Source organism: Salvelinus fontinalis, chromosome 16, assembly GCF_029448725.1.
Source record: "Salvelinus fontinalis isolate EN_2023a chromosome 16, ASM2944872v1, whole genome shotgun sequence".
NCBI lineage: Eukaryota > Metazoa > Chordata > Actinopteri > Salmoniformes > Salmonidae > Salvelinus > Salvelinus fontinalis.
This window is the reverse complement of record NC_074680.1, coordinates 4,065,139-4,089,029: the sequence shown is the minus strand read 5'-3', so window position 1 is coordinate 4,089,029 and position 23,891 is coordinate 4,065,139. Positions and strand designations below refer to the sequence as shown.

At 44.0% G+C, this 23,891-nt stretch overlaps 1 protein-coding gene across 4 annotated transcripts in view; it reads right to left on the bottom strand.

Moving 5' to 3' along the window:
• LOC129812537 (echinoderm microtubule-associated protein-like 1) overlaps positions 1 to 20,656 on the bottom strand; it is a 91,724-nt gene extending 71,068 nt beyond the window's left edge. Inside the window, exon 1 of one of the 4 annotated variants that reach the window (XM_055864174.1) lies at positions 20,016 to 20,656. In XM_055864174.1, the coding sequence (XP_055720149.1) occupies positions 20,016 to 20,190 (175 nt within the window). In that variant the 5' untranslated portion in view covers positions 20,191 to 20,656. The remainder of the gene's footprint in view (positions 1 to 20,015) is intronic. The other 3 variants (XM_055864173.1, XM_055864172.1, XM_055864175.1) reach the window with 3 other exon arrangements.
• Positions 20,657 to 23,891: the final 3,235 nt, after the last annotated feature.

Below are 23,891 nucleotides of genomic sequence, written 5' to 3'. Positions count from 1 at the left end.
CCTAGTAAAAATTCCCTGTTTTAGGTCAGTTAGGATCATCACTTTATTTTAAGAATGTGAAATGTCAGAAAAATAGTAGAGAGAAGAATTTATTTCAGCTTTTATTTCTTTCATCACATTCCCAGTGGGTCAGAAGTTTACATACACTCAATTAGTATTTGGTAGCATTGATTTAAATAGTTTAACTTGGGTCAAACGTTTCTGGTAGCCTTCTGCAAGCTTCCCACAATAAGTTGGGTGAATTTTGGCCAATTCCTCCTGACAGAGCTGGTGTAACTGAGTCAGGTTTGTAGGCCTCCTTGCTCGCACACGCTTTTTCAGTTCTGCCCACAAATTTTCTTTTGGATTGAGGTTAGGGCTTTGTGATGGCCACTCCAATACCTTGACTTTATTGTCCTTAAGCCATTTTGCCACAACTTTGGAAGTATGCTTGGGGTCATTGTCCATTTGGAAGACCCATAAGACCCACCAAGCTTTAACTTTCTGACTGATGTCTTGAGATGTTGCTTCAATATATCCACATAATTTTCCATCCTCATGATGCCATCTATTTTGTGAAGTGCACCAGTCCCTCCTGCAGCAAAGCACCCCCACAACATGATGCTGCCACCCCCGTGCTTCACGGTTATGATGGTGTTCTTCGGCTTGCAATCATCCCCCTTTCTCCTCCAAACATAACGATGGTCATTATGTCCAAACAGTTCTATTTTTGTTTCATCCAACCAGAGGACATTTCTCCAAAAAGTACGATCTTTGTCCCCATTTGCAGTTACAAACCGTAGTCAAGCTTTTTTTGGGCAGTTTTGGAGCAGTGGCTTCTTCCTTGCTGAGCGGCCTTTCAGGTTATGTTGATATAGGACTCGTTTTACTGTGGATATAGATACTTTTGTACCCGTTTCTTCCAGAATCTTCACAAGGTCCTTTGTTGTTGTTCTTGGATTGACTTGCACTTTTCGCACGAAATACGTTCATCTCTAGGAGACAGAACGGGTCTCCTTCCTGAGCAGTATGACGGCTAGGTGGTCTCATTGTGTTTATAGTTGCGTACTATTGTTTGTACAGATGAACGTGGTACCTTCAGGCATTTGGAAATTGCTCCCAAGGATGAACCAGACTTGTGGAGGTCTACAATTGTTTCTGAGATCTTGTCTGATTTCTTTTGATTTTCCCATGATGTCAAGCAAAGAGCCACTGAGTTTGAAGGTAGCCCTTGAAATACATCTACAGGTACACCTCCAATTGACTCAAAGTATGTCAATTAGCCTATCAGAAGCTTCTAAAGCCATGACATCATTGTCTGGAATTTCCCAAGCTGTTAACAGGCACAGTCGACTTAGTATATATAATCTTCTGGAATTGCGATACAGTGAATTATAAGTGAAATAATCTATCTGTAAACAAATGTTGGAAAAATAACTTGTGTCATGCACAAAGTAGATGTCCTATCTGACTTGCCAAAACTATAGTTTGTTAACAAGAAATGTGTGGAGTGGTTGAAAAACGAGTTTTAATGACTCCAACCTAAGTGTATGTCAACTTCCGACTTCAACTCTATTACAGTTGAAGTCGGAAGTTTACATACACTTCGGTTGGAGTCATTATAACTCGCTTTTCAACCACTCCACAGAGTGGCTTCAGGACAAGTCCCTAAATGTCTTTGATTGGCCCAGCCAGACTTAAACCCGATCTAACATCTCTGGAGAGACCTGAAAATAGCTGTGCAGCGACACTCCCCATCCAACCTGACAGAGCTTGAGAGGATCTGCAGAGAAGAATGGGAGAAACTCCACAAATACAGGCGGGCCAAGCTTGTAGCATCATCCCTCAGAAGACTCGAGGCTGTAATCACTGCTAAAGGTGCTTCAACAAAGTACTGAGTTAATAAGGATATGAATACTTATGTAAATGTCATTAATAAAAAATTGAATCAGTTTTTGCTTTGTCATTATGGGGTATTGTGTGAAGATTGACGAGGAAAAACAACAATTCAATCAATTTTAGAATAATGCTGTGATAAGAATCACTGACTCAAAGCCACAAGAGGGTAGAACATATTTCAAACCTTGCTTGTAAGGCGCAGGGTAGAGTACTGGTTGGTAGCCAGATAGTAACAGTGAATACGTTCAGGGCAGGGTACTGGGTGTAGAGGTCCATGATGTTATTCTCTGGTCTTCATGTGACACCGGGTGCTGTAGATGTTCTGGAGGGCAGGCAGTGTTCCCCGGTGATGCGTTGAGCTGATCGCACCACCCTCTGGAGAGCCCTGAGGTTGAGGATGGTGCAATTCCTGTACCAGGAGGTGATACAGCCCAACAGGATGCTCTCGGTGGTGCAACTGTTGAAGTTTGTGAGGCCAAGCCAAAAGGCCAAGCCAATTTCTTCAGCCTCCTGAATGTTCTGATGTCCAGAAGCTGTGTTCGTCCATGGGACATTATGGCAGAGACATTACGTACAAAAAAGTTCAGATTAGCGTAAAAAAACACACAAAATAGCAGAATTGGTCAGGAGCCATAAATCGGCCACTATCAACTGCAGCACCATCTTTATGAAGGGTTAAGATTCCGTGGTAAGATGCTACAAAATGTTAGCTTTCTCGCTTGATTACTGGTCAAGCTAAATCACATCTGTGCTAGGACATTATAATGCAATTATTTTACTATCCTTGCCTATTAAGAGTAAATACACGTTTTATAGGCATTGTGTGTAAAGCAATATGGGCTCATCTGAGAAGAGACATTTATCAGACTGGTGTAAAGCCACCAACAAAAAAACCAATCTGTATGCCAACCATTTAAACAAGGAAAGAATTGTCCCGTTTACTAGTAAAACTGGAGACTAACAAAAATAGGCACAGCTAATACTATGTATTACAATTGCTACTCTGGGATTGGTAACATTGTACTATATTGGGATCCTGTCTCTAACCAGATTAAGAACTCCTTCCCTCCTTTCTACATACTGTACATCATCCTTGCATCAGTGCTATAACTAATGGTCGGCCCGACTCTCTCCTCTATGGAACGCCGTTTGGGTCTTTTGCGTGTCAAAAATATAACACTATTTGACGTGTCAAATAAGCTTGTTGACCAATCAGGACCTGAATATACCTTCACGTCACATAATAATTTAACGTGTTCATCATTTTTTTACGTAGTTATTACACATTGATTACACTATCACTCGTATTTCATATGTCACAACGATTCATCGATACGCATGCTATGATGCTGGTGAAGTTGTCTCGCGCACCTACAGTGCTGGTCATAAAAGAAAGCTAGCTAGCTCATGGATGCAAACAATGTTCTTCCCCAAAAACACAGCAAAATGTCATAATCTGTTTCAGTAGCTATAGTTAGCTAGCTAACTATATAGCTAGGTGTCATCATCTAAAATACCCCTCATTTATAAAACAGTTCTTATTTGATTAATGGTGGTCAGACCATCTATGTGAAGCTAGCCACTAATAGTGGACTTTGCGGTTAGCCTTCAAAATAAAAGTAATTGACAGTGATGCAAATTAATACAAATAGAATTGTCATAATTGAATTGTTCATGCTAAATGAGGTTGAAATGTTATTATATAAAATCAACAAAGACAACAATTTGTTCATTTGACAAAAAGCTGTTGAAATCACACTGGAAGTATTAGACTTTCGAATTGCATTGGGGGCATGCTTATTTCACTGTACGGCCTTACAGGCTGACTACACCGCTCGCATCACATGCAAAATACATTTTGAAATCTATATTATTAAATTATTGCACCCACACTGCTTGCGCGCGCCAACGAGCATCTGCGTTGCCAAGGGCTAAAATAGAAGTCAGTTATATTCTGACGCAGATCACACTGCAAGTCCTGGCTCTCCCATCTCCTCATTGGTTTATAGAAGCAGTGCCATCTCCTCATTGGTTATACCCACGTGAGTGACTGAAAGACGAATGAGGTCAGTGGCGGTAATGCACCTAATTTATGAAAGTTGCCAATCGCAATATGAAGTCAAGAGAAGAAAAAGCCTAGGAGGAGAGATGACTAAAAACGAATCGGTTGACCATTTTATGTGTGGATTAATTGGCGGAGTAGAGGACCTTGTGCATTTCAGGTAAAATAACAACTCAATGTTTATATCCCAGGACAAATTAGGTAGCAACAGCAAGCTAGCTAAATAGGACAAATTAGCTAGCAAGTGCAAGCTAGCTAGCTAAATTGACATAAATGTTTAATGCTTTTTGACCTGTCCCTAAATTAATATAATTGGTTCAGAGTTTGTTTTGATATGTTAACCTGCGTGTTGTGATCGCGTTTGGTGTCGGGGGACAAAATACATTCATGCACAATGGCGCACGATGGGGCAGCCGGTTTGGGTTCCGTTACCTATGGATTGTGGATCAATGACATAGGGTATCAGTCTACTCAGTGACACCCAGAGAAACATTAGCATCGTAGCTCTTATTGCGGGACTCTGAAACAACTGTGAATTGAGCCACATTTATTATCAACCCATGTGTATTGAACACCATTCCCGAGCAAAAACAATACTGCGTGGATGTTTTGGAGTCTGATAACTCTGAGGAGGACGTTGGGAAAAAATATCTTGGGTATTGAGTAGACTGATATCCCATTTCATTGATCCCCAATCCTTAGGTAAAGCTGTACAGTGCAATATTAATGTCAATACACACAATAGGCTGACTGGGAGGTGATTTCACCCAGTCACAGTCCCGCGATAAGAGCTACAACCCTAATAATTGTGTAAACTCTTCACAGTTGTGTTCTGTGTGTGTCACCGAGTAGACTGGTAACCCATTTCATTGCTTCACATTCCAACCTTGTTAAACATTATCTAGTCTAAACATGGCATAATTCCACCAATTGTAACCTGCTGCATCACTTTTAAAAGGGTCCTTTTATTTTGAAGGCAAACCGCAAATTCCACTATTGTGCCTAGTCCTTCTTGTGGCTAGCTTCACAACACATAACCCGGTCCGGTCGAGCGTCACTAGCCAGATGAAGCTAGCTGGCTGCTTATAACGTTAGCTTAGGGCAACAAGGTTATGTCGCTGGCTAGCTATTTATTTTCATAAACTGAAGTTCAATTTCAATAGGCGAACAACAATTGGCTACATAGCAAATACTTACTCACAAGGATTCCTTAATCATTGTTAATGAAAATTACTGCAGTTTCTACTGGTCATTGTTTTCAGACTGGTTGTATTGGTGCTAGCTAGCTAGGTACCAAGCTAAAGCTAGCTACCCCAGAAGTTGCGGTCAAACAAATAATACCTTATTACCATTGCGCTATTGTAAACACATCGTTCGTGGCCAGTGTGTGCTTGTTTGCAGACTTTTTTTGTACAGCTTTGACAGTGCTACTGATAGTGGTGGCGCTTGGCTTACACATGCACATTTACCATACACAACATTCTAATAGAATTGTGTTATTTGACGTCAAATTAAAAGCTTATTTAACACGTCAAATAGTGTTATTTGACATGTATCTTTTTTGACACGTAAAGACCCAATCTACTCTCAAGAGTAGTACAATCAAAGGTGTTTTATAACTAAATCTGGAGCTATCAGGATTATTCAAATCTGGTATTTGGGTTTAATATGCAAGTATGCAAATGATTAGACCAGTAGGCCAATTGTGATGTATGTTTCACTGAAAATATTATGACAAGGGGATGAATTAAATGAGTATGTCAAGGTGAACGACGAGCGGTGAGGGCAATTATTTAATTCTAGTGTAATTATATGTAATTGCATATTTCCCCACCCAAAAGCCATGGCCCATCACATGGCCTGGCTTAAATGTATAATTCAATGCCATGTTTTCAATGCCCAGTACTAATCACACGAGATATAATTAACCTTATACTGATGAGAGTATCACCCTGAGCTGATTGTTTGAAATCTGTTAATACAAGGGGGAAATGGGGAAAAGCCCAGTTTAGCAGATGGCTAAGAGATATGATTCCTAATTAGATTGTGTGTATATTCACATGATGGAGAAATCTATCAAGATAGAAAACATTCACTATCACAGGTAAGGGAATAAAGAGAATGAGATCAATGAAATTAATTTTCAAAAGCATTTAAGTAGCTCAGTTCAGTCTTTCTCTTCAAAGAATAGTATGTTTGACTCAGCTTTTATGCATTCCTTGTGCCCCCATAGGGATAGTTTTTTCAACAAGGTTGCATTTCTTACATGAATAAAATCAAAGCCCTCCCGTCAATGAATTTCATTCATCCATTCTTTCATTCATTCATCCCGATTTTTTTACAGTATAACACAGTCAATTTTACTGTGTGTCATTACACAGTACTTGCTTTGATACCATAACTATATTACAGTAAGTGTACTGTAATATGAAATACAGAATATGACTTACCACCGAGCTGCCTGTAAAAGACTGCCAAATTCACTGTAAATTCATATGGTCTACCCCATACACAGTATCTGGCTCGGAACATCCCTGATTGTCCAGTGTTACCCTTCTCATTTGGTTTCCACACCATATGTAAATCCTAACTCTTACAACAATGCTGTGACTTGTCTGAACAACTGGCTGTTTGTTATTTGTGCACAAGGCCTTGTTTGTGGAAGAAAAGGTTAGCCAATCATGCACACTGAAAAGAGCATTGTGTCAGAGGAGTATGGGACTTTAAGACCCATCCTCGTACATCCGGATCCATCCCGTCAATTTGTGGTAGAGGTTGATGCTTCTGATGTTGGAGCGGGGGCCATTCTGTCCCAGCGATCTGCACAGGACCAGAAGCTCCATCCTTGTGCCTTCCTGTCTCATCGTCTCAGTCCGGCTGAGAGGAACTATGACGTTGGAAACAGCGAACTCCTGGATGTCAAGTTGTCACTGGAGGAGTGTAGGGATTGGCTGGAAGGAACAGAACAGCCCTTCGTGGTCTGGACAGACCATAACAATTTGGAATATCTCCATACAGCCAAGCGCCTTAACGCCAGGCAGGCCCGGTGGGCTTTATTATTCACCAGATTCAACTTCACCATTTTCTACTGCCCACGCTCCAAAAATGTGAAGCCAGACGCCCTCTCCCAAATATACAGTTCCTCTGCCAAACCCTCGGTCTCCGAAACCATTCTCCCTACCTCATGCCTTGCTGCTTCAGTGGATTGGGGTATTGAAAACTTGGTTCGCAAGGCCCAACGTTCCAAGCCTGAACCTGAAGGGGGCCTGGCTAACCGGTTATTTGTTCCTAACTCAGTCCGGTCCTGGAATGGGCTCATTCCTCAAATGAGCCCATTCATCCAGGTTTCCGTCGTAGCCTAGCCTTCATCCTAAAACGTTTCTGGTGACCCACAATGGTTCCTGACGTTCTGCCTACGTCACCGCGTGCACAGTGTGTGCTCAGAACAAGACTCCACGGCAAGCTCCTTCTGGCCTCCTTCAGCAACTACCTGTCCCTCATCGTCCCTGGTCCCATATCTCTCTGGACTTTGTCACTGGGCTCCCTCCATCTGATGGCAACACTGTCATTCTGACATGCTGACCAGACCAGACATGTCGCGTGCGCAAGCTTTGCAAAAATAAATGTAGATATTCATGTCATTCAATTATTGCACCCACACTGTCCACGTGCGCCAACGAGCGTCTGCGATGCCAAGGGCTAAAATAGAAGTCCTTTCTATTTCTGACGCAGATCGCGCTGAAAAGTCCTGCCTCTCCCATCTCCTCATTGGTTTATAGAAGCAGGTACCCACGTGGCATCTCCTCATTGGTTATACCCACGTGTGTGATTGAAAGACGAACTGTTTTGCCGGTCGTCGTGGTAATACTATGAAAGTTTAGATGCCAATCACCGTATAAGTTCAAAGATGAAAAAGCCTGGGAGGAGGAGAGATGACTAGAAACGATTTGGTTGACAGTTTTATGTGTGGATTAATTGTCGGAGTTTCAGGTAAAATAACAACTCGATGTTTATATCCCAGGACAAATTAGGTAGCAACAGCAAGCTAGCTAAATAGGACAAATTAGTTAGCAAGTGCAAACTAACTAGCTAAATTGCCATATATGTTTAACTTCTTATGGCTGCAAGCCCGATGTCGGTACACTTATGACAACAGCCAGCTCAAGTGCAGGGCGCGAAATTCAAAATATATTTTTTAGAAATATTTAACTTTCACACATTAACAAGTCCAATACAGCAAATGAAAGATAAACATCTTGTGAATCCAGCCAACATGTCCGATTTTTTAAATGTTTTACAGCGAAAACACCACGTATATTTATGTTAGCTCACCACCAAATACAAAAAAGGACAGACATTTTTCACAGCACAGGTAGCATGCACAAAACCAATCTAACTAACCAAGAACCAACCAAACTAACCAAGAAACAACTTCATCAGATGACAGTCTTATAACATGTTATACAATAAATCTATGTTTTGTTCGAAAAATGTGCATATTTGAGGTATAAATCAGTTTTACATTGCAACTACCATCACAGCTACCGTCAGAAATAGCACCGAAGCAGCCAGAGTAATTACAGACACCAACGTCAAATACCTAAATACTCATCATAAAACATTTCTGAAAAATACATGGTGTACAGCAAATGAAAGACAAGCATCTTGTGAATCCAGCCAATAATTCCGATTTCTTAAGTGTTTTACATCGAAAACACAATATAGCATTATATTAGCTTACCACAATAGCCAGAAACACAAGCCATTTACCAGCAGCAAAAGTTAGCGATCGTAACAAACCAGCAAAAGATATATAATTTTTGACTAACCTTGATAAGCTTCATCAGATGACAGTCCTATAACATCAGGTTATACATACACTTATGTTTTGTTCGAAAATGTGCATATTTAGAGCTGAAATCAGTGGTTATACATTGTGCTAACGTTTTTCACAGAATGTCCGGATATTTTTATGACACTCACCTATTCTGACCAAATAACTATTCATAAACGCTACTAAAAAATACATGTTGTATAGGAAATGATAGATAAACTAGTTCTTAATGCAATCGCCGTGTTAGAATTCTAAAAATAACTTCATTACAACATCCAGCTTACGTTATAGTGAGAGAGTGCCCAAAATCTGGGCGCAAACTATTCAAATCAAATCAAATCAAATTTTATTAGTCACATACACATGGTTAGCAGATGTTAATGCGAGTGTAGCGAAATGCTTGTGCTTCTAGTTCCGACAATGCAGTAATAACAACAAGTAATCTAACCTAACAATTCCACAACTACTACCTTATACACGCAAGTGTAAAGGGATAAAGAATATGTACATAAAGATATATGAATGAGTGATGGTACAGAACGGCATAGACAAGATGCAGTACATGGTATAGAGTACGGTATATACCTATGAGATGAGTACTGTAGGGTATGTAAACATAAAGTGGCATAGTATAAAGTGGCTAGTGGTCCATGTATTACATAAGATGGCAAGATGCAGTAGATGATATAGAGTACAGTATATACATATACATAAGAGATGTGTAATGTAGGGTATGTAAACATTATATTAGGTGGCATTGTTTAAAGTGGCTGGTGGTACGTTTTTACATAATTTCCATCAATTCCCATTTTTAAAGTGGCTGGAGTGAGTCAGTATGTTGGCAGCGGCCGCTAAATGTTAGTGGTGGCTGTTTAACAGTCTGATGGCCTTGAGATAGAAGCTGTTTTTCAGTCTCTCGGTCCCTGCATTGATGCACCTGTACTGACCTCGCCTTCTGGATGATAGCGGGGTGAACAGGCAGTGGCTTGGGTGGTTGTTGTCCTTGATGATCTTTATGGCCTTCCTGTGACATCGGGTGGTGTAGGTGTCCTGGAGGGCAGGTAGTTTGCCCCCGGTGATGCGTTCTGCAGACCTCACTACCCTCTGGAGAGCCTTACGGTTGTGGGCGGAGCAGTTGCCGTACCAGGCGGTGATACAGCCCGACAGGATGCTCTCGATTGTGCATCTGTAGAAGTTTGTGAGTGCTTTTGGTGACAAGCCGAATTTCTTCAGCCTCCTGAGGTTGAAGAGGCGCTGCTGCGCCTTCTTCACAACGCTGTCTGTGTGGGTGGACCAATTCAGTTTGTCCGTGATGTGTACACCGAGGAACTTAAAACTTTCCACCTTCTCCACTACTGACCCGTCGATGTGGATAGGGGGGTGCTCCCTCTGCTGTTTCCTGAAGTCCACAATCATCTCCTTTGTTTTGTTGACGTTGAGTGTGAGGTTATTTTCCTGACACCACACTCCGAGGGCCCTCACCTCCTCCCTGTAGGCCGTCTCGTCGTTGTTGGTAATCAAGCCTACCACTGTAGTGTCGTCCGCAAACTTGATGATTGAGTTGGAGGCGTGCATGGCCACGCAGTCGTGGGTGAACAGGGAGTACAGGAGAGGGCTCAGAACGCACCCTTGTGGGGCCCCAGTGTTGAGGATCAGCGGGGTGGAGATGTTGTTACCTACCCTCACCACCTGGGGGCGGCCCGTCAGGAAGTCCAGGACCCAGTTGCACAGGGCGGGGTCGAGACCCAGGGTCTCGAGCTTGATGACGAGTTTGGAGGGTACTATGGTGTTAAATGCTGAGCTGTAGTCGATGAACAGCATTCTCACATAGGTATTCCTCTTTTCCAGATGGGTTAGGGCAGTGTGCAGTGTGGTTGCGATTGCGTCGCCTGTGGACCTATTGGGTCGGTAAGCAAATTGGAGTGGGTCTAGGGTGTCCGGTAGGGTGGAGTTGATATGGTCCTTGACTAGTCTCTCAAAGCACTTCATGATGACGGAAGTGAGTGCTACGGGGCGGTAGTCGTTTAGCTCAGTTACCTTAGCTTTCTTGGGAACAGGAACAATGGTGGCCCTCTTGAAGCATGTGGGAACAGCAGACTGGGATAAGGATTGATTGAATATGTCCGTAAACACACCAGCCAGCTGGTCTGCGCATGCTCTGAGGACGCGGCTGGGAATGCCGTCTGGGCCTGCAGCCTTGCGAGGGTTAACACGTTTAAATGTTTTACTCACCTCGGCTGCAGTGAAGGAGAGCCCGCAGGTTTTGGTAGCGGGCCGTGTCAGTGGCACTATATTGTCCTCAAAGCGGGCAAAAAAGATATTTAGCCTGTCTGGGAGCAAGACATCCTGGTCCGCGACGGGGCTGGTTTTCTTTTTGTAATCCGTGATAGACTGAAGACCCTGCCACATACCTTTTGTGTCTGAGCTGTTGAATTGCGATTCTATTTTGTCTCTGTACTGGGACTTTGCCTGTTTGATAGCCTTGCGGAGAGAATAGCTACACTGTGTGTATTCGGTCATGTTTCCGGTCACCTTGCCCTGGTTAAAAGCAGTGGTTCGCGCTTTCAGTTTCACGCGAATGCTGCCGTCAATCCATGGTTTCTGGTTTGGGAATGTTTTAATCGTTGCTGTGGGTACGACATCGTCAATGCACCTCCTAATGAACTCGCTCACCGAATCAGCATATTCTTCAATGTTGTTGTTGGACGCAATGCGGAACATATTCCAATCCGCGTGATCGAAGCAGTCTTGAAGCGTGGAATCAGATTGGTCGGACCAGCGTTGAACAGACCTGAGTGCGGGAGCTTGTTGTTTTAATTTCTGTTTGTAGGCTGGAATCAACAAAATGGAGTCGTGGTCAGCTTTTCCGAAAGGGGGGCGGGGGAGGGCCTTATATGCGTCGCGGAAGTTAGTATAACAGTGATCCAGAGTTTTGCCAGCCCTGGTAGGACAATCGATGTGCTGATAGAATTTAGGGAGTTTTGTTTTTAGATTAGCCTTGTTAAAATCCCCAGCTACGATGAATGCAGCCTCAGGGTGTGTGGTTTCCAGTTTACAGAGAGTCAGATAGAGTTCGTTCAGGGCCATCGATGTGTCTGCTTGGGGGGGAATATATACGGCTGTGATTATGACCGAAGAGAATTCCCTTGGTAGATAATGCGGTCGACATTTGATTGTGAGGAGTTCTAGATCAGGTGAACAGAATGACTTGAGTTCCTGAGTGTTGTTATGATGATCACACCACGTCTCGTTAATCATGAGGCATACCCCCCCGCCCCTCTTCTTACCAGAAAGATGTTTGTTTCTGTCTGCGCGATGCGTGAAGAAACCAGCTGGCTGCACCGACTCCGTTAGCGTCTTTTGAGTTAGCCATGTTTCCGTGAAGCAGAGCACGTTGCAATCCCTGATGTCTCTCTGGAATCTTACCCGTGCTCGGATTTCATCGACCTTATTGTCAAGAGACTGGACATTGGCGAGTAGTATGCTAGGGAGTGGAGCGCGATGTGCCCGTCTCCGAAGCCTGACCAGGAGACCGCTACGTTTGCCCCTTTTACGGCGTCGCGTAGGCTCCCCGGCTGGGATCAGGTCCATTGTATTGGGTGGAAGGCAAAACACTGGATCCGTTTCGGGAAAGTCATATTCCTGGTAGGAACGGTGGTTAGTTGACGTTACTCGTATATTCAGTAGTTCCTCCCGACTGTATGTAATGAAATCTAAGATCACCTGGGGTACCAATGTAAGAAATAACACATAAAAAAACAAAATACTGCATATTTTCCAAGGAACGCGAAGCGAGGCTGCCATTTCGCTCGGCGCCGGAAGTTAGTAAACATGTTCCGACAGATATATGAAATAGCATCATAAATGGGTCCTACTTTTGATGATCTTCCATCAGAATGTTGTACAAGGGGTCCTTTGTCGGGAACAATCGTTGTTTGGTTTTAGAATGTCCTCTTCTCCAGTCAATTAGCACGGAAAGCTAGCAAAGTGGCGCGAAGCTCTCCTTCGTGAACAAACGCAGACAACGCAACACGCCTAACGTCCCGAAAAAATTTCAATAATCTAATAAAACTATTTTGAAAAAACATACTTTACGATGATATTGTCACATTTATCAAATAAAATCAAAGCCGGAGATAGTACATTTACATCATTTAGCAGACGCTCTTATCCAGAGCGACTTACAAATTGGAAAGTTCATACATATTCATCCTGGTCCCCCCGTGGGAATTGAACCCTGGTCCCCCCGTGGGAATTGAACCCACAACCCTGGCGTTGCAAGCGCCATGCACTACCAACTGAGCCACACCGTGTAGCTGTCTATAACGTCGCCGTCTAGTAGCCATCTATAACGACAGCTTTTCAGAAGGCAATCCCCGGGTACTTCTCGCGCCTTCCTGAAAACAAGAAATTGGTGACACGTCATGACAAGAGCTCTTATTCGGCCTCAGATCAAGTTATACACTCCATTTCGTCTCTCACTCCCTATTGACATCTAGTGGAAGGCGTATGAAGTGCATGTATACTAATACATATCAAGCACATTTATAGGCAGGCCCTAGAACAGAGCATCGATTTCAGATTTTCCACTTCCTGTCAGGAAGTTTGCTGCAAAATGAGTTCTGTTTTACTCACAGATATAATTCAAACGGTTTTAGAAACTAGAGAGTGTTTTCTATCCAATAGTAATAATAATATGCATATTGTACGAGCAAGAAATGAGTACGAGGCCGTTTGAAATGGGCACCTTTTATCCAGGCTACTCAATACTGCCCCTGCAGCCCAAAGAAGTTAATGCTTTTCGACCTGCCTCCAAATTAATGTAATTGGTTCAGAGTTTGTTTTGATATTTTAACCTGCGTGTTGTGATCGCGTTTGGTGTGGGGGGACAAAATCAATTTATGTGTGACGGTAGTGGATCGATTCTCCAAGGCCGCCCATTTCATCCCTCTCCCCACACTAAACTCTGCCAAGGAGACGTCCCAGCTTATGGTGCAGCACGTCTTCCGGATCTATGGACTCCCGGTGGACATGGTCTCCGACCGGGGTCCTCAGTTCTCGTCTCAGTTCTGGAAGGCGTTCTGCAGCCTTATTAGGTCGTCGGCCAGCCTGTCCTCTGGATTTCATCCCCAATCCAACGTCCAGCCAACCTGGACCTAGAAACCACCCTGAGATGCCTGGTCTCAACCAACCCCACTACCTGGAGCCGACAACTGGTCTGGGTGGAGTATGCCCAGAAAACCCTTCCCTGTTCGGCCACAGGACTCTCTCCTTTTGAGTGCTCTTTGGGGTATCAACCTCCACTTATCCCAGAACAAGAGCAGGAGGTCAGCGTGCCCTCGGCCCAGATGTTTGTCCACCGCTGTCAACGTACCTGGAGAAGAGCCAGGGCGGCATTTCTCAAGACCAACTCCAGGTATCGTCGACAAGTGGACTGTCGTTGGACCCCAGCTTCCCGCTACCGCATTGGGCAGAGGGTATGGCTTTCCACCAGGGACCTGCCCCTTAGGGTGGAGTCCCACAAACTGTCCCCCCGTTTCATTGGTCCTTTTCCCATCTCTAGAGTCCTTTGTTCCACTGCTGTCTGTCTTGTGTTACCCCGTACCCTCCATATCTTCCATTCCAGGATTAAGCCCGTGCCTCAGTCCTTTGTCTTCTGTTTCTAGGCACATCCCTCCCCCTCCGGGTCATCGATGGCCAGCCAGCGTATACGGTGAGATGTCTCCTGATTTTTCACCCCGGTCAGCCAGGTACACCCTGATCTGTTTCACCTGTCCTTGTGATTGTCTCCACCCTCTCCAGGTGTCACTTGTTTTCCCCAGTGTATTTATCCCTGTGTTTCCTGTCTCTCTGTGCCAGTGTGTCTTGTATGTCCAAGTCAACCAGCGTGTTTTTCCCGTGCTCGTGCCTTTTCTCTTCACTTTTTGCTAGTCCTCCCGGTTTGGACCCTTGCCTGTTTCAGTACCTGCCTGCCTTGACCTCGAGCCTGCCTGCCACTCTGTACCTCCTGGACTCTGTTCTGGTTTTGACCTTTTGCCTGTCCATGACCATTCTCTTGCCTACCCCTTTTTGGATCAATAAACATCTAAGACTCCAACTATCTGCCTCTGCATCTGGGTCTCGCCTTGTGCCCAGATAAACATGTCAAGTGTTCGTCCCATGTTTCATGAGCTGAAACAAAAAATCCCAGAAATGTTCCATACGCACAAAAAGCTTCTTTCTCTCAAATTGTGTGCACAAATTGGCATGAGTATGCAGAATTGTGTACAGATACTTGCGACATTGGGCCGTGTATTATTATGCTGAAACATGAGGTGATGGCAGCGTCTGAATGGCATGACAATGGGGCTCAGGATCTTTCACGGTATCTGCCATTGATAAAATGCAAATGTGTTCGTTGCCCATACCATAACCACACCGCCACCATGGGGCACTCTGTTCACAACGTTCACATCAGGAAACCGCTCGCCCACACGACGCCATCTGCCATCTGCCGGATACAGTTGAAACCGGGATTCATCTGTGAAGAGTACACTTCTCCAGCATGTCAGTGGCCATCGAAGGTGAACATTTGCACACTGAAGTCGGTTACAACGCCGAACTGCAGTCAAGTCAATAACCCTGGTGAGGACGACGAGCACGCATATGAGCTTCCCTGAGACATTTTATGACATTTTGTGCAGAAATTCTTTGGCTTTGCAAACCCACAGTTTCATCAGCTGTCCAGGTGGCTGGTCTCAGATGATCCCGCAGGTGAAGAAGCCACATGTGGAGGTCCTGGGCTGGCATGGTTACACCTGGTCTGCGGTTGTGAGGCCGGTTGGACCAACTCCCAAATTCTCTAAAATGACGCTGCAGGCGGCTTATGGTAGAGAAATTAACATCAAATTCTCTGGCAACAGCTCTGGTGGACATTCCTTCAGTCAGCATGCCAGTTGCACGCCACCCTCAACCTGAGACATCTATGGCATTGTGTAACACAACTGTACATTTTAGAGTGGCCTTTTATTGTCCCCAGCACAAGGTGCACCTCTGTTATGATCATGCTGTTTAATCAGCTTCTTGATATGCCACACCTGTCAGGGTGGATGGATTATCTTGGCAAAGGAGAAATGCTCACTAACAGGGATGGCAACAAATTTGTGCCCAAAATTGGACAGAAATAGGCTTTTTGTGCATGTGGAAACTTTCTGGATTTTATTTTCACTATATATTAATCATGTATTGAACTGCATCCATCGAATTCAGCCAACAATCCCTTACTTCATGTAATGGAATTTTGAGTCAAATAGAACCTATTTTTAAAACATCTTATAAAGTTGCGTTTGCAGCATAAACTAGGAATTTGATATTTTTGACTGTAATGTGTGTCTGTTTGTTTCATATCTGCAAAGTAGTTCAAACTGTCTGTTCCAGTGTTTATGCTTTGTATTCTACAACAGAAACGACAGCATAGAACATTAACGATGATCTCTTATCTCCGAAGAGGAGGAGAAAGGGGGTTAGATAAGTTGGCAGAGGAGTACAGCATGACGGCGCCACAACAGCCCAAACCGCCTCTGTGAATATCTCTCCATTCAAGAGAGAAAATGACTTTTATCCTTCAGTGTAGTCTGGCTTCAACTAAGCAAACAGAGAGAACAAATCACCAGAAGAGTCAGAAAGAGAGCCCAATGCAACTAAAGGGAATCGATGGCCAACCTTAAAATTGATCAGCAGTGATGAGTTATCTTACCCACAGAACTGAAATACTCGCTCAACAATAAAAAGCTGTCCTTCAGTCTTTTAATGTGGTGAAGGATATTTAGTGTGAAATGTATGCAACGGTTATAAATGAGGCCCTGGGTCTCTGGCAAGGTTACTCATCACAAGAGGGTGGTCACTGAACCATGTCCGTTAGAAGATAGAGTAGGATCAGTGCTGTTGGATTAGTCAACATTACTCCAACATGGAGAGGCCAACAAAACAGGACATTTTGGAAACCAAAAAATGGTAATAATCTCAGAGAGCACATTTGGGTACAGGTCAGGATTCGTTGACTGTGGGCAGGCATGGGCTGTCCCGACCCTTTTGTTTGTCTGTTTTTGTTGGTAACGTGAGCAGGACTTAATCCCTTTGCATGTGCTTCCATTAATGGCTTTACAGAAACCAAAGAGGAGAGCGAACCGTGTCACACTGTTTGTGTGCCAACTACCAATCTCGTGGTGACATTGGTGCGGGTAGTGCCAGCACTGCAGGCCCTAGAGGAGAGGGAGTGTAGGGAAGTGATAAGGATGTCTGGTTAAATCTGAAGGGTAAAACAATGAATTCTCTGGATTGACCACCTTGTTTTGATTCATAATCTATTGATCAGTCATAACAGCACTAAGTGAATACGACCAGAACATCCACTGTCCACTGGCAGTATTAAGTCAGACACCTAGTGATAGGGACAGAAAAAAAAAAAAAACACCTTTAATCAATTCTTCATTAAAGGCACTCATAAGTTGTGGTGGATACATTCAATACTGTAGATCCTATTCGAAAGATGCAACTCCCTGATAATTGGACTACTAGGCTACTAATGGGGATAATTTCCCTTAGTAGCTGATCTCCTCGGGACAAAAGCATGCTTTTCCAGTTTGCTGAGTCGCTGACCCAGTCTCCCCTGCCATTAGTCTGGTTGGCTGATCACTAACACATGAAGCGTTCAAGAACAAATGACATCACTTTTACCGGCAGAGCTACAGCTGGCCAATACACCATTGGGTGATTTCAGAGCCTCCAGACTACACACAATTAAGTTGTATGTTGGAACAATGAGGTCCTCTCGCTTGATGTGAACCAAGCCCCTCAGTCAGTATGACAGTCTTAGTCATTCTAGTGAGAGAACATTTGAAAATCCCTGGCAAGAGTCACAACAGATTGGCATGTTTCTTCTTCTGGCTTGTAGGAGCTAACCGGACTTTCTGAAGTAATAACAAACGGCGTAAACAGTTTGAAGCACTCACTGGCCTTTCGCTTGCACAGAAAAGTCATTAACCGCTACATGATTAGGAAATGTCAACCATGTCAGATTAGGGCATGCATGTAGGTGCCATTTGGGGGACTTCAGAACATTCAAAACCCAGAGACCTTAGACAATATTTTTTATGTTTGACAACACAGTGGGAAAAGGGATTTTGTCTTGACCATTGCACTAATTTGACCCAATAGTCCTGTATGTGTGTGAATCCTTTAATTAACACCCTTGAGGTTTACAGCAATTAAACAATATATGACATGTTGCAGTAGGCTTTTTTCTGTCTTTAAATTACAGTATCATTCGTAACACTCTAAAAGGTCAACTCATCCTTGGAGAATGAAGCTTTATTTATTTTGATCCAACCTGACATTCAGCCTACACCTGTTTTTCAGGTAATCCAACATGACCCAGAGAATATCCGTGACCATCATTGACATTGTTACGGCAGATTTCCTCCTCTTCGTTTGAAGAGGAGGTGTAGGGATCGGACCAAGACGCAGAGTGGAAAGTGTTCATTATTTAATGAAAGTAAACTGAACACTTCAAGATACAAAAACAACAAACGTGACCAAACCGAAAACAGTCCCGTGTGGCACGAACACTGACACGAAATACAATCACCCACAAAACCCAACACCAAACAGGTTACCTTAATATGGTTCTCAATCAGGGACAACGATTGACAGCTGCCTCTGATTGATAACCATATCAGGTCAAACACAGAAATAGACAAACCAGACACAAAACAATGAATGCCCACCCAACTCACGTCCTGACCCACTAAAACAAACCATTAACACAATAGCTAGGGTCAGAACGTGACAGACATCATCACCATGTCTGCACACCACACAGCACACTTCAGTATTAGTTCATGTTCAGGGACATGACTTTGTAAACGTCATTGATTTTCTCATTCCCCAACCATGGAAATTAAGTTTTATACTGCCAACCTTCTATAACTCACTAATCAGCCACATCGTTAGACAATTTAAGTATTCTCTTTGTTTTGCTCCAGGGTACAGATCTAGGATCAGCTTCCCTTATCCAAATTCTAACCTTAATCATTAGTTGGGAAAACGCAAAACTGGCCCAAGACCAGCAACTCACCCTACTTCCTTTGGCTCAGCAGAGCTATAAATAAAGTGTCAGACAGTGTTTCCTGTATCCGAGCAGACATCAGGCTTTGTTGATAAGAGATTGATTAGTTGTGACAAAGTGACGCTGCACCTTCACTCACTCCACTAATAACCTGCAACCCCAACTCCACTTCCACCCTTAAAACACTTTTCTGCAGTCAAATGTCCAAATTGCCCTCTAGTGGCGTCACAGGTGGAATGTCATGAATATTTTTCATCATTTTATAATTTATAAACATTACATAACTTTTCACGCAGAAAATCTGATGTTTCTATTTCAAACGGTTTTGTTATATTTCAGTCTTCTGTGTGACGTACATCAAATATTGTGATGCAACTCAAAATTGAATACATTTCAACTCTATATCTGACATGGTACAGGTGTCTTCTTTTATTTAAGCCCATAACCATGTGTGTGAGGTGTGTACTTTTGTTTCAAAGTAGATTTGTTTAAGACGACCGAGAAACACTCTGTGTGACCCTGATTTAGCTCACTGCAGTAAAAGGTTAAATCACACTTGAACTGTCCACTAGATACTGATGACAATCAGCACACCAGGGAGAAGACTGTGTGGCTCAGTCAGAAGAGCACGATGCTTTCAACACCAAGGGTTGTGGGTTTGATTCCCTCTGGGGCCACCCACATGTACAATGTAAGTGGCTTTGGATAAAAGCATTTTCTAAATGGCATATTATTATTAGGCACAATGCTTCATAAGAACACAACAGCCGCAGAGACCTTCAACTGAGATTCTTGGCAGAAAACATTTCCTCAGGAGGTTTTGAAAGACAAATCCTTGCATCTCTGCATGGTTAAACTCTACATTTGAATATTGTTCCCTGCTATGTCTAAATTAGGGTCATGTAGCTTATAGCCTACGATCCCATCGGTGTCTGTCACATAAGATTGCATCTTTTCAGCACAAAGGATAAACTTTCACTTTCATCAAGTCCAGCTTGAGCTCCAAAATAGCCTCATGCCTACATGCAACAGCCCTGCCGGCAGGGACTACTTCTTTGGTGATAAGTTTAACCAGGCAGTGGTGACATGTCATGTCAAGCACACATAATGATAACCAGGGATGAGGATGAGTTTACCGTTACAGAACTGCAGCAGCGAAGATGTGTCATAGAGGCTGCTGTAGCTGGAAAACCCGTCCTCCATTCTGGACTTCCACCGCGCTCCTCCACTCACTCCGCTCTTGTTCCCTCTCGCCTCCCTCAAATCCCTGTTACTTTCGCTTGCTTGCCACCACCGTGGATCTTCCTCCATTCAACATCGAGTTTTCCCGTGTCAGGCTGCCAGTGTCAGTTACCATGGCAACCCATTCACTCGGATAGTATCGTGTGAACTCAGACTCGCTTCTCTTCTTTGAATGGTCCCGAGGAGTAAACTCAAAAAAAAAACTGGAGTATTTGAAAACACAGGCTTTCTTGCTCTGCTTCTCCTTTTCCTTTTCGCTCCCTATTTCCTCTACTCGCGCTTCTCTCCTTCCCTCGGTCTCGTCGGTGGCAGCTGTGTGGTGTTAAACCGTGTGCTGATCTCCAGAAGAAAAACAGCTTTGAAAGGCTGGAGCTGTAAGTGGAGGGCTGGCAGCAGCGACTGTGTGTGTGTGAGAGAGAGAGAAATAGAGCAAGAGCGCATGTGTGCGTGTCTGGATAATACCTTGGACAGCTTTCCCCGGCCCCAGACTTTCACTAACTGTGGACAAGTGCAGAGGGGGTTGGGCCTCTTTCAAAAGACAGATCATCCCCTTTGCCGAGAGAGGACAGAGAGCAAGAGAGCGGTAAACAGAGAGAGAGAGCAAGCGAGCTAGAGAGAGAGAGACCGGCTCTGATCACCAGGAAGAGAATAAGGGGAATAGAAGGGTCACAAGGAAACAAGGAAGAAAAAAAGATTGCAGCTGGTAGAAGGAATTAAATGAGAAGAATGGGATTATATATTGATATAGTCACCATCTTGTTGTTCAGCTCTTCTGGCATGTTGCTTTTTGTGACAATAATAATCCCAAAGAGCCACTGATATGAGAGAAACCGCACAGAAATGAATAAATATATATAGAATAAAGCTCTTTCTCAGTCTCAAAGAGAGGAGAGGAATCCATCCATTCAGGAGAAAAATAATAGAGAGAGGGAACACAGAGAAGAGATTAGAGGGATGCTGAGGCTAGCAAAGAAAATGGGTTTCTATTGCAGAACAGTGGGCCATCATCCTATATAACTAGAGCTGTACATACCTTTTTCCTACTTATATATTGTCCATACTGTCTATACCAACCACATTTATATCAGGACTCTGACATTGCTCGTTCTGATATTTCTTAATCTCTTGTTTCTTCTTGGGATTATTTGTGTATTATTATTGTACTGTTAGGTATTTACTGCACTGCTAGAGCTAGACACAAAAGAAATTCCCTGCACCTGCCTTAATAACATCTGTGTACACAGCAAATAATCTTTGATTTGATTTGACCCAGTCTACCAGTCAACACTTCAACGATTTCATATGTGATGTAGAACAAACATGCAAATCAAATCAAATTTATATTATATAGCCCTTCTTACATCAGCTGATATCTCAAAGTGCTGTACAGAAACCCAGCCTAAAACTCCAAACAGCAAGCAATGCAGGTGTAGAAGCACGGCATCTCTAACAAGCTGAACATTGAATAATGTCAACCCTATTCAAGACATTTTTATCTGCAACATTTGGCCCTGGAGTCAGACTGGGGCAGAGAGGGATTTGGACCACAATGTCACAAAACAATGCGACATCACATCTTCCCGCTCTATCATCCCAAGAAGCTAAACAAGAAGGCGGTTGAACACAATCAGTGTTGAAGCGAAACATTATTATTCTCAGCCTTATCTGTCTTAAAGCAGACAGTGTAATCATCAAAGAAGACGAAGAGGGGGAGGGAGGGAGGGAGGGAAAAACTGCCTCTTCATTTTGACTGGGGGTTTTCAGCAGCAATCAAATAAGTGATAGAAGAGGATGAGAAGTAGAGAAATGGAGGGAAAACTGAAAGAGACTGTGGGTCATCTGTCTGGTACTGTCATGGTGGAACACCTCTTTCAAGTATTCATGTATACATTAAAGACTTGCCCCCTGTATGTCCCGAGATCAAAATGCAGATGCATGCAGACGACACAGTCTTCTATGTCCATGCCAAGACAAAGTAACTGTCACGCCCTGACCGTAGATTGCTTTGTATGTTTCTATTTTTAGTTTGGTCAGGGTGTGATGTGGATATTCTATGTTGTAGGTCTAGGTTTTCTATTTCTATGTGTTTGGCCTGGTATGGTTCTCATTCAGAGGCAGCTGTCTATCGTTGTCTCTGATTGAGAGCCATACTTAGGTAGCCTGTTTTCACACTTTTGTTTGTGGGTGGTTATTTTCTGTTTAGTGTTTTTCGTCACCTTACAGGACTGTTCGTTTGTCGTTTTTGTTGTTTTGTTCAGTCAGTCCGGAGCCTCCAGCATCGCCCTCTAGTCCGGAGCCTCCAGCGTCGCCCTCTAGTCCGGAGCCTTCAGCGACGCCCTCTAGTCCGGAGCCTCCAGCGACGCCCTCTAGTCCGGAGCCTCCAGCATCGCCCTCTAGTCCGGAGCCTCCAGCGACGCCCTCTAGTCCGGAGCCTCCAGCGACGCCCTCTAGTCCGGAGCCTCCAGCGACGGGCTTCAGTCCGGAGCAGCCAGAGTCTCCCTCCTGTCCGGAGCAGCCAGAGTCTCCCTCCTGTCCGGAGCAGCCAGAGTCTCCCTCCTGTCCGGAGCAGCCAGAGTCTCCCTCCTGTCCGGAGCAGCCAGAGTCTCCCTCCTGTCCGGAGCAGCCAGAGTCTCCCTCCTGTCCGGAGCAGCCAGAGTCTCCCTCCTGTCCGGAGCAGCCAGAGTCTCCCTCCTGTCCGGAGCAGCCAGAGTCTCCCTCCTGTCCGGAGCAGCCAGAGTCTCCCTCCTGTCCGGAGCAGGCAGAGTCTCCCTCCTGTCCGGAGCAGCCAGAGTCTCCCTCCTGTCCGGAGCAGCCAGAGTCTCCCTCCTGTCCGGAGCAGCCAGAGTCTCCCTCCTGCGAGGGTCCCCGGTCCGGGGTCGGCGGTCGGCGGTAAGAATCCCCGCTCCAGAGGCGCCACCGCGGTGAAATGCCCACCCAGACCCTCCCCTACCGGTTCAGGTTTTGCGGCCAGAGGCCGCACCTTTGGGGGGGGGGGATACTGTCACGCCCTGACCGTAGATTGCTTTGTATGTTTCTATTTTTTGTTTGGTCAGGGTGTGATGTGGGTGGGTATTCTATGTTGTAGGTCTAGGTTTTCTATTTCTATTTGTTTGGCCTGGTATGGTTCTCAGAGGCAGCTGTCTATTGTTGTCTCTGATTGAGAGCCATACTTAGGTAGCCTGTTTTCCCACTTTTGTTTGTGGGTGGTTATTTTCTGTTTAGTATTTTTCGTCACCTTACAGGACTGTTCATTTGTCGTTTTTGTTGTTTTGTTCAGTGTTCAGTTGTTTATTAAAATAATGAACACTTACCACGCTGCACCTTGGTCCTCCTCTCTTTCTCCAGACGACAATCGTTACAGTAACAGGCTGCTCGTAAACTTACAGCAGCAATTGACAAAATAGATGACTGGTTGGACCACTCATGTCCAAAATTGAACATAACAAAAACTGTCTACAATTTCTGCATGTATTTCTCCATCAGGAACAATGAGACCCATCAGCCCGAGGGAACTGTAAAGGAACAGAGGGTTGAGGTGGTTTCACGTTTTAAATACTTAGGAATAATTATTGACTAACCTTTCCTTCAAAAAAACAATTAAAAAAAGTGCATGGAACAGCAAAACACAACCTGGTGAATTTCTAATTCATCAGAAGCCAAATGTCAGCAGATGCTGTAAACTGTACATGCACACATATCAACAATGTCTACACTGTATTTCTGATCAACTTGATGTTATTTCAATGGACAAAAAAAGTGCTTTTCTTTCA